The 12,055-nt window shown below is 39.2% G+C and overlaps 1 protein-coding gene across 1 annotated transcript; it reads right to left on the bottom strand.

Moving 5' to 3' along the window:
- Positions 1-7,232: 7,232 nt before the first annotated feature.
- On the bottom strand, positions 7,233-11,465 carry LOC113234248 (uncharacterized protein K02A2.6-like). Its single transcript, XM_026469547.1, has one exon. It carries the CDS (start codon positions 11,463-11,465, stop codon positions 7,233-7,235), a length of 4,233 nt encoding a protein of 1,410 aa, XP_026325332.1.
- Between the last annotated feature and the right edge of the window lie 590 nt (positions 11,466-12,055).

Below are 12,055 nucleotides of genomic sequence, written 5' to 3'. Positions count from 1 at the left end.
ATTAGTGCGATGACAGTTTTGGTATAAATTTGCAACACAGAAATGTCTTATAGCGGAGGTATCGTTTGTCCGAAAACCTATTATTAGAATAATTATTACACATAATATATGTATTTTTTGGGCAGAAGTTTGTTTGGTCTAATTACGTTGGTTATACTATCTGTTTTCCATATTAATTTAGATTGCTGAAAATTTGTTTCGACAAAATTATTTAATATTTTTAGATAAAATTGTACCTCTCCAAAATGCTGGACTAAGGTACAGTCTGGTGCACTGCAAGTCCCACTTACGTTATTTTCGTCATACCATTGTGCTATGTGTTGGCTGTCATCTGAAATGTAATTGAAAAACAATGGTCTTGTCGTCGACATAGCCGGTAGAATAAGCAAACTGAAATGGCAGTGGACTGGCCATATCTGTCAAAGAACCGATAACTGATGGGGGAAGCGAGTTCTTGAGTGGCTCGGCAAACGTAGGACGCCCTATGGCCAGATGGAGTGATGATTTGCGAAGGGCTGAGGACTGGGGGAAATGGCGCGCATTGGGAGAGGCCTATGTTCAGCAGTGGACTACGATAGGCTGTTGATGAGGATGATGATGACCAGCAAAATAATTTACCACGTTTCAGTTTAAAACCGTCCGCCCGGTTGGAAAGTTCAAGTACAGGTGAAACTGTCAATGAGCCTTCGGTTCAGATGTTGCCGCAAAAAAGCGAAGCGAAGCGACCTGTCAAAAAGAAGACGTTAAGATTCTCTCTTTTAGAGGGCAATAAAAAGAAATAATAGCGATGAAACATCGAACACATATCGATTGGGATTACCGGACTAACAGTATAAAGTCGCTATAATAGAACACTGCTGTCCCAAATCGAAAATGGTGGAATTGAAAAAACACGATTTGAAAGTTCAAAAAATTACTGAATACTTACTTCGGTCAGTTCGGGCAGTTCCTCCTAGCTACTAGCACCGAGATTCTTGAGGTCTTTCTAGACTTCATCGCTCCAGAGTTACTTAGAACGTCCGACCGTTCGGCGTTGACTCGGTTGTCTTAAATAGGCTCTCTTCGCGGCACGATTTGGTCCCATTCTCTCCACGTGTCCGAGACAGCGGAGTCTAGCTGCTTTGATCTTCAATCTCAATGTTTTTCATCTTCCCTTTGAGTCGGTCTCAGAATGGAACCAATAAATTCTTATTCTCGTTTATGAGTGGACAACTAATTATTGTTACATTAATTTATGTTACAAATAAAAAGAATCCCATTATTCACAATGAGATTTATTCGGTATTTATTTTTTAAACTTTTAAATTGTGTTTTCTCTGTATTTGGTTTCAAATGCGATAAATCCGAGTAGTGTAAAATTACAGTAGTAGCGTGTAATTACACATTAAGGATAAAAAGGTAATTAAAACATAATTATCACGGTCTTCGAAAATCATTAGATTTTTTGCCGTTTTTTGAACATTGTCTTAGTAACTATTTATTTTATACTTTGATTCCAACCTATTTAAGAACTAAATAAATATTGCAAATGCAAACGAACAAATGCTCTTTTATTTGTTTTTAAATTATCTTAGTACCATCAGAAAATGAAACTATATATGATATCTTTTTGGGATTTAAATTGCGTATATTTGTTTTTTCAAACAAACCAACGTTTCAGGCTCTTTACATGTCTCATGGTCACGGCTGACAGTAAAAATAGTTTCATTTGTTATGTATGATAATTGTGAACTCTATATTTAGTACTATCACTTCACCGTTCAACAGAGATTGTTTTGTCGAATGTGATATTTTTTACTTGTGTAGCAGGTAACAATAGTAGCAGCTATTTGTTGTAACATTACGACTCCAAAAAGCTCTAGTGAAAAAAAATAATAATATAAAATGGCGGGTTTTTGAAGTTACAAGACCAGTTTTTACAAAGTTTATTTTTATTTTAACCTTCAATCGGTCGTGCGGTGTCACAGGCATCGTGTTTTATTGTCGTTCGTATAATTGTACATTCTCGGCACATGTATTGACTCAGCTTTAGAATACATGGCGTCGAGTTGGGCGTTCAAATTTTGGAGATACATCTAGACAAAAGTAGCACTCTTCCACCAATTTTCAGTTTTGAGCTGATTTTCCACAGGCGAGACGAGAAGATACGAGGCGTGACGAGAATAGAAATTTGTATATGGCAAAATTTCAATTCTCTCCTCGCGCATCTTCGGTGGACCAGGTCTGGCTTGACGAGGATGGGCGAGGCGAGAATTAAAATGTTTGTTGATAATAATAACGCACACACTAAACACGAAAAATTGAAGCAAAAAAAACGCAATTTGAAAAGTATACATTGCAAAAATTGTGTGAAAAAGAACGCCGACGCGATTTTGTTTTTTTTTTTTTTTTTTGGTATTTGGCTTCTGTCCCACTGAGGACAATTTTGCTAGTGTCCGGGTTGAAAGATACACGGTATATTTATCAAGATTCACTCAAACGACGATGATCGGTTGCACCATCCTATGGACAAAGACAAAACACGGGGTTATTTGACTAGCTACTTTGGTAAAAAGCGTAAACACATGCTGTGCACATAGTAAAAGTTATAACCGTATGTTATTTTGTTCAATATATTTAAATAGAGTAAATAGTAAAGGAGGTTTTAGGGGAGAAAGGATACTATAAAAATTTGTGGGACGAGGGATACAATCTGGAAGAAGATCGTATAAAGAGACGGGATATAATGCACAGTTAAAAAATATATGGTCAAGAGTTCCTTCTGCAAGGTGCGGTCTTCGCAAAGGGAGTGATCCCTTATCCTGAGCTTAGCAAGAAAAGTGGGTCTGCAGTTATGTCCTAGGCGCAATCGGATGATAGTTGAAGTTGTTCTTTTACTGGCCTCGCGGAACTCGAAAAACCAAGGTTTCTTGGGTATTACTGGTTGAAGACCAGCATAATATTTGCCTTTTTGTCTGCTAGAAGACGACCAGTAAGTCTTCCAGTTATTGTGTAAATCAATCTTAGCCTGGGAGCGTAAGATTTTATGTTTTAATTTTCGATATTCCACTGTCATGATGTCACGTGTTGTAAAATTTTAAAAATATATGTTTTTTACTTTTTCCTTGCGGAAAGGCAAAGGTCTGTAAACCAGACAGCCTAGTTTTTTAAATCCATTTCTAATCTCTTTTCTATTTTCAGGCCTAAGCCAAATTTCATTAAGAAAGAAGATATCCACAATATTTTTAAGGTATTTTTAACTGTGGCCGCCGGGCGATTCATTATTGTCCAGGTATCTGGGCACAAAAATACCAAAAATGCAACAAGGAAGCTTGGAATCTTTTCCACGGTAAGGCGTTACTTTACACCGGGACAGTTGCTTCAGCTGTACCAAGCACACGTCCGATCGTTCATGGAGTACTGCTGCCACCTCTGGGATGGCTCTGCTACATATCAACTGGCCAGTTTGGATTCAATTGACAACCGTACCAAGAAGCTTATTGGTGACTTGGAATTAATGGAGGCTAAGCTGCAGAGCAGAGAACACTGCCGTAAAGTTGCCTGCTTATCAGAGAGTGTGCGATGGAATTACACGATTTAATTCCGCCTTCCCCTTTCCATCACCGGGGGACTAGGCGTACGCTTGGATTCCACCCCTATGTTGTGGTTATTCCAATGATTCGCACGAACCGTTATGCTTCCACATTTATATGGCGAACTGCTATGGAGTGGAATTCATTGCCTGCAGACTTGTTCCCTGAACGTTATAACTTGGAGCTTTTCAAAGCGAGAGTGAATAGGCATTCTTTAGGTGTGCATGCTCCATCGTCGACCTCATCGTCACTTTCCATCAGGTGAGATGGAGGCCAAATGCGCACCTATATTTTATATAAAACGTAACAAAAATCTTACGTACACTTAACACCTAAAGATATAGAGATTCGGTTCTAAGAAGTATGTTGCGAGGAAAATCTCCTGGGCAACCTCTTCAAAGTTATTTAACCTTTATGCGAACAGCCCGATCGGGGAGCTTAGTAGTGCTATGGTGGAGTGTTCAATTGATGGTAAATATGTTAATAACATTAGTTATACCAATGACATGGTACTGCTGAGCCCCTCGATAAGGGTACTGTCTTAGACTTTAAAACCATGGCCTCAAGTATAACGCAAACAAAAGTGAAATGCTGATGTTCAGGCAGGTGCTAAAGGGTATCGTTCTATACCGCTAGTCACTCTCGGGGACACTCCTCTTAAAACAGTGTCGGAATTTAAATACTTGGAGCACTGGGTACCGAGTCGCTAAAATATAACATGAACATAGAGAGAGAGAACGTAGGGCGCTGGCTGTAAGGAGTAAAATGTTGATCCGTAGATTTGCGAGGTTTACAGTAGAAGTGAAGGTCACCCTGTTCAAACCTACTGCCAATCGTTTTACACCTGCAATCTGTGGATGGCATTTACTAAAAAAGCATACAGCGCCCTACGTGTGCAATATAACAATGCATTCAGGATGCTGTTGGGGCTGCTGCGTTACTGTAGCGCATCAATAATGTTTGCAGAAGCACATACGGATGGTTTTGCTACCCATAATGAGAAAGCGACAAGCCTCCCTGATGCCGCGGGTGTGCACCAGCACCAACAGCGTCCTGAGCACAGGTAGTAGGCTTGTATAGTTCATGAACTACGAACTATTAGGAATATATTCCCTGCACTGACCGACATGAACTAGTTCGTCTTGCACGGTTTTAATAGTTCATCGTTCTTTTTAGTTCAGTACGAATTAGGAACTGTCTGCGATGATAGTTCACCTGTATTTTATTCAGTAGGAACGGTGCGAGCGGGACAAATAGCGATCTTTCACTACTTTTAGTACAAGTTCTAGTGGGATGCACGATTGAACGTTCCCAGCTCATTCTAAGTCTCTAATACGTATCTAAATTATGTATATATACAAGCTTGCAAATAAGTAATATTTTTTGGTAGGTATCTGTATGTATAATATCAACGTACGTGCATGGGTATATGAAATAGTTGTACCTAAATATTCATTTTTAAACACACCATTCTAACTAAAATTAACTTATTTTGTAAAAAAAAAGGATAATTAGTTAGAATGACAGTCTTTAAACCTGTAAAATATGAAGGAAAATCAAATAGCACCGATTCCATACAAATTGTATTTTGAAATATTTAGTACAGTGTAGTCTGGACCTCATAATACTAGAAGTCCGTAGTAGTTCATGTGAATAAAATTACTAGTTTGGAGCGTTCATTCAATGTCCGAGCAAGGACAAGACGAACTAACTAACTAAGAAACTAGATGAACTAAATAAACTAGAAGACCGACCTCGCGGTGGGTCGACACTTCTTGAAACGGGGACGTGAAGCAACCTATTCACTGGAAATAAATCCATATTTCCTATGTAATATACTCTATAGTCGATAAAAAGACTTGGTTGAATCATTGCCATTTAAAAAATAATAACTTTTTCTTCATCATGTTGGCACTATTTTCAGAAATGTCTGACGTTAGTGTCAAACTATCAAAGTCGGCGCGTTTTAAAAAGTTATTTACTAACGAATAATTTCTTTTGAAAGTATTTTACAAATTAGTACACGAGGTGTTTATATTGTGGTTTATGTTACGTTGTATATTGCTCAGTACATTCTGTTTTGCGACCTAGTTCAGTTGACCGATTGAGTAGCTAGGATCGCTCCCGCTAAGGACCGATCAGGCACAAGTCTACACAGTAGCGGACAGAGTTGACGACCATTAATGAATGCTTTAACGCGCTTCATGTCGTGCCCTCTAATTGGGCTGCAAATATAAAGAAATGTATATATGAATAGACAAATATAATATAAAGTAATTAATGTACTTACTACCATAGTTTATAAGTCTATTACTAATTATATATGGATTCCGGTCCGAAATAAATCCTGATTGTTAAGTTGCGAAAAAGGAACAATTTCATTATTGTTTTACTTACATAATAATTAAGTAACTCTTATGCCGCGTCCTCACATTCTTGCGATAGGCGATGCGAATAGCGATGCGATGCACGATACGGATGTGTAATAACAATTAACGGTCACTTCGCTATCGCGAAGTTAGGCACGAGTAGCGTCGCGAAGTTAGATACGACAGGCGACGCGAAGTTACTTTTTTTGTCTTATTTCCTGGCACTATGGCATCCAGGCTTTGGCCATATGCCATTTCGGTTGAGTTGCCAATTTTTGTTCCAATATTTCTTCCAATACTTTCTTTCTTCGTGAGACTTCAGGATATCATCGCAGTTGTTGTTGTTGTTGTGGAACTTTGATGTGGGGTTTTGGATATTAATAGGAATTTAAAAACGGGGAAAGGAAATCGAGGAATAAAAATAAAAGCAAACGGAATTTTGGTACGGTGATTAACAAGATAGGTTAGGTAGTATATTATAGGTAAATCTAAACAATGAAGGACGGAAATTATGAAATGGAAATGAGATGGTAATAGTTGAAAATAATGTTTTTGTAAATTTTAATAACATTGTTCCTGATGAACTGAGCCAATGCATTATAAACAGTTATTCGCAGTGTTGCCACTGTAGCCAGTTTTTAGGTATATAGATTTATTCAGATTTACGAAATTATTAGGCACAAAACAAAATATTTGATAGTTAAATCTTTTAGCTCTTTTAGTAAGAAAAGTAAAAAATTGGAAAATAAAGCTTAACCTTCAATATCACAAGATGATAATGATTTGATTGATATTGATGATAATTATTAAGTCGATTTATAATTTGTAAAATTAAGAAAAATATGTATTTAAAAACGCAATCCCATAATTATGTTTTTGTTCAGCCACTTTAGGCAATTTTACCCAGACTTAATTTCTTGGAATCTAGCAACTTTTACTTAAAGTTTAACTAATTCCTCCTTGGGCAACGTGGCAACACTACTTATTCAAAAAGTTGACAACCAACGTGAGCTACTACAATTTCTTGAAAACAAGTCTCTATACACTATGTATACAGATGGTTCAAAGACTAAAATACTGCAACTTCGGCATTTTATGACCCACAGGTTAAATTATCTAAATGCTTCAACATTAACAACTATTGTAGTATCTTCACAGCGTAGTTGAAATAAACTAATATTAACATAATCCAAGCATTTTTATTATTTGCAGAAGACATTTTACAGTGTCAATTTCAACCATAGATCTACCAACCATAGTGTATATATATATATATAACATTCGTCCATCCCTACAATTTACAACATCTCCTCGATAAGCCGCCGAGGTCGCCTGATGGTGCGCTCATGGCGCTTTGATCTCGCTGTAGGGACACCGTGGTAGGTGGCGAATGCGTAGTAGCAGCGCATGGCCGCATTGGGGTGGTAGCTGAGTTCTGCGTTCCTGACGAACTTGCAAGGGGTTCCACCTCACTGGTGTTTATATGATGCGGGTCGTGTGTGGCCTGAGAGCCATCAGTAGAAACTGGACTGATATGGTCGGCTAAGCGGGAACGCACTTGATCAGCATGATATCTCCTTTCTACCCCATTGGCTGTGTCTACGGTGTACGAGTATCTATGCGTACGTCTGGATATGGTAGCAGGTTCCCATCGTGACCCATCCCGGGCTCGGACAAACACGCTGTCCCCCGATCTAAAACATGGTGTTAAATTTTCTGAATTTATATTAGCCTGTATCTGCCTATGCTGCAGGGCCTTTTTAGAGTTAGGGCGTGCGTTATCCAAAATACAATGCAGCTGACGTCCGAACATAAGTTGTCCTGGGCTCTTACCGGTGGTGGAATGAGGTGTTATGCGGTAGGAAAAAAGGAAATTTTCTAGTCGTCCTTTCAAGGTGAGATGGTCACTGGCACTTGATGATAGCCTGGATTTGAAATTGCGAACCAGACGTTCAGCCAAACCGTTAGTCCGGGGATGGTACGGGGATGATTTTATGTGTAGAATACCCTTGTCTCTACAATAGTCTTGAAATTCCTGAGAAGTAAACTGTGGTCCATTGTCAGAAACCAAGAATTGAGGGAAGCCGAAGGTGGTGAAAATGGAATCTAACTCTTCACACAGTTTAGAAGTGGTTATCTGGTTCATGGGTTTAATTTCGACCCATTTCGAAAGCGCATCTGCTAAGACAAACCAATATTTTCCCTCGAACGGGCCTGCAAAATCAATGTGTAGCCTTTCCCACGGGTTGTCAGGAACGGACCACGAGTATATCGGCAATTCAGCGTTGTTCGGCCGATTCTCTTGGCATTTGCGACAACGTTTAATGTACTCCTCAATGTCATCATCAATGGACGGCCACCATACGTAAAAACGTGCTAGCGCTCTCATTGCGGATATGCCTGGGTGTCCTGTATGCAGATATTCCAAGGTGGCCTTTCTCAGGGTGTTCGGTATTACTATTCGACCTTGCCACATTAATATCTTATTTTCAATAGACAACTCAGTGCGCTTCCGAGCATAGGGCTTTAAGTCATCTGAATAAAAATTTTCACGCCAGCCGGTCTTAATGTACTCTGATACCTGTTTAAGCAAAGGGTCCTTCCTTGTCGCGCCTCGTACACTGTCCTCTGTTAACGCAATATCCGAAACTCTTTCATGCTGCAACTGAGCTACCACTCTGTGTACTGTCAATTCTGCATTAGACGGTTTATCTTCTGGATTGGGCATCCTAGAAAGAAAATCAGCCATAAAATTTAGATGCTCTTTTGTAAAAACTATATCGTAGTCATACCCTCCAATGATTAAAGCCCAACGCACTAGACGGTTATTGACAATCTTCGGCAAGTTACGTTGTGGCCCCAAAACGTGAATCAATGGCTTATGATCAGTGCTAAGTATGAATTTGGTACCACGTAAATATTGATCAAACTTTTGGATTCCAAAAAATATTGCTAAAGCTTCTCGGTCAATAACTGAATATTTAGTTTCCGCTGGTCTTAGTTTCCTTGAAGCAAAAACGATAGGTTGAATTTTGTCTGCCGATTTATGATATAGGACGGCACCCACACCTTTTCCCGAGGCATCGCAGGCTAAATACAATGGGCGCTTTTCGTCAAAAGCAACAAGCGGTTTCGATTTACTAATATGATCTTTTGCGTTCTTAAAACTCGTATTTTCTTTGACGGTCCATTGCCACTTCCGGCGACCACCAGTCAATGCATGCAGATCTGCGCAGACACTATGTAGGTGAGGAATAAATTTCTCGTAAAAATTTATAAGACCTAAGAACGACCGCAGTTCTTGGGCGTTAGTGGGCGGTGTCGCTTTCATTATTGCATCAATTTTCGATTTCGTCGGCCTAATTCCGTCTTTAGTAATTGTGTGCCCTAGGTATTCAATCTCTGTCTGGAAAAATGAACATTTCTTTAAATTGACTTTTAAGCCCGCCTTATCTAGTTTGCTAAACACGGTCGATAGCGTTTGGAGGTGTTCAATATCATTTTTCCCTGTTAAGGCAATGTCGTCAAAATACACTGCGACATTTGGTACACCGTCCAAAAGTTCATCCAAGTAATGTTGGAAAATTGAAGGAGCTGTTGAGATTCCAAATGGCATCCTATTGTATTGATAATATCCTTTGTGCGTAGAGATTGTCAGGTACTGTTTCGACTCTGGAGCTATTTCAAATTGCAAGTACGCATCCCTTAAATCTATTTTCGAAAATTTGGCTCCATTTGCCAGATTTTGTCGTAGCTGGTCAAAGAGTGGGACTGGGTGAGAATGAGTGACAATAACAGGATTAATAGTGCTACGAAAATCACCGCAAATTCGGATTTGGCCATTTGTTTTTACGACATTCACTGTGGGTGTAGCCCATTCTAATGGCGTGACATTTGGATTAACTTTAGTCACGATTCCTTCGTCAACTAAACGTTGAAGTTCAATTTCTATGTTTTTACGCATGGAAAACTTAACTGGTCGAGCAGGGACATGTTCATAATTCAGGACTTCATAATTTTTAACTTTTCCTAGTTTATTATCAAAAAGGGATGAAAAGGTTGATAGTACCTGTTTAAGCGTAGTGGTGTGTTGAACGGGTTTAACCGAATAGACTGGCTCTGGGAATGTCATTTTATACATCTCGCTCCACTGGAGGCCAAAAAGCATTGGATTGGCGTCTTCCATAACCACAACAGGTAATATTTTCCGCTCTCCCATGATTTCAACGGTTACGTCTGTGAGACCTTTTGGTTTGAGCTTAAGGTTCCCATAAGCTCGTAGCTTCGGTGCCTTGGTTAGAGAGGGTTCTCCGATCCGCTTCCAGAAATTTGTGCTAATAATGGAGTACACGGATCCTGGGTCCCAATCGAATGTGCAACTGACACCGTTGACGGTTACATCAATTCTCTTGCTGTCCTTGTTTCTCTTGCGTTCAACCTTGACGACATCATCACTTTCATCAGAACTCGTGTCAAAAGACTGTGACGAACTTCCATCATTGTGTGCATTGTTCTTAATTTTATGCAGTTTGTTACTATAATTGGTTGGTTGTTTCTTTTCTGTCGCGGTGCTCGCTAAATATCCTCTACCAGACTTTATACAGCAACTTTCAAAATGACCTTGTACGTGGCATTCATCGCATGTATGGTCTTTTGCCTTGCAAACGTTTAGCCTATGTCTCTCTTGTGCACCGCATCGACGGCACTGGTTTGGACTTAGTTTGCGTAGAAACGTACATTGTTTATAGTGACGTCCTGTACTTGTTCTTGCTTTTACTTTATTAGCGGTAGCGGGCATGCTACTATCAGCATCACCTTCTGCTAACTCTCTGGACTGAGCTACTGCAAAGAATTGATCGAAAGTAACCTCTATAAGTTTTCCGTCGTAAGTCTCTTGAAGGTCTGGCCATTTCTGTTTTAGGTCCACTTCTAGTTGAGGTTGATTTAAGCCGCTAGCAAATCGATCGCGCAATTGACGTTGAAACATTGTGTCCTTGTAGCCACAATCGCTGGCGAGTTTCTTTAGCCTGTTAGCATACTGTTCCATAGTCTCGTTGTGGGCTCGTACGCAACTCCAAAATTCAGTTAGTGCTTTATACCTCGTAACTTTAGTTCGATGTAAATCGAGTAGTTTAGACTTAATGTCATTGTAGGAACTGTTTCCAAAGTTAGGAACGAGTGCTATTTTTAGGTCGTGAAATATCTCAGGAGACATACATGAAAATAATAATTCTTTCCTTGTGTCATTATCACTTACGGCCCATATGTCACATTTGGCTTCGAAAAAATCTAAAACTTTTTCTACCGATACAGTCGCAGGGTTAAAAGTGTCGCATTTGAAACTTTTAATAATTGTGTACTTGTTGCTGCTTGCCGAGCTGGTAGGTTCCGTGGCAGGTGTTGCTGGCGTGGGGAGCTCCACTGCTGGTCGTTGCTGCAACACAAGTTGTTGCAAAATGTCCGAAATCTGTTGTTGCTGATTTTTTTGTAATTGTAGAAATTCTTGGAATTGTTCCTTATTCATTTTGTTTGGTTACTCCTCGTCGCCAATGAAATAAACTAATATTAACATAATCCAAGCATTTTTATTATTTGCAGAAGACATTTTACAGTGTCAATTTCAACCATAGATCTACCAACCATAGTGTATATATATATATAACAGTAGTGTTATGCTATTTTCCAAGCATTACTTTGTGTAAATATTCTCGAAGTTGTTAATATAATTATCTTTACTGATTCTCAAAGTGTATTGGCTGCACTCAATAACAAACAATATAAATATAATTTGTGTTATATAGTATATAATATAAAACAATTGCTACATGACATGTATAGTAGAGGTAAAAATATGACATATAAGGTGGGTACCTTCACATTCTGGTATTATTGGGAATGAAGAAGCTGATGGAGCTGCACGAAGAACAGCAGATGAAGAACATTCCTCTTGTTTGAAAGTACCTTACACTGCCTTCCACGCCCAGTTCATGTTGTCACTGAAATTCTTACGGATGGAATATTGGAGGAAAAGCAAAGTGGTACACCAGCATACAAATGAGCCCGCCCGCTCAACCTTAGTGGAATAAAACGAATCTAGACTCACGGAAGCAGATA

The sequence above is a fragment of the Hyposmocoma kahamanoa genome, unplaced genomic scaffold, assembly GCF_003589595.1.
Source record: "Hyposmocoma kahamanoa isolate Upper Pololo Valley unplaced genomic scaffold, ASM358959v1 82, whole genome shotgun sequence".
In the NCBI taxonomy this organism is placed as follows: Eukaryota; Metazoa; Arthropoda; class Insecta; order Lepidoptera; family Cosmopterigidae; genus Hyposmocoma; species Hyposmocoma kahamanoa.
Note: the sequence above shows the minus strand (reverse complement) of the source record. Positions and strands in the feature narration are given on the sequence as shown.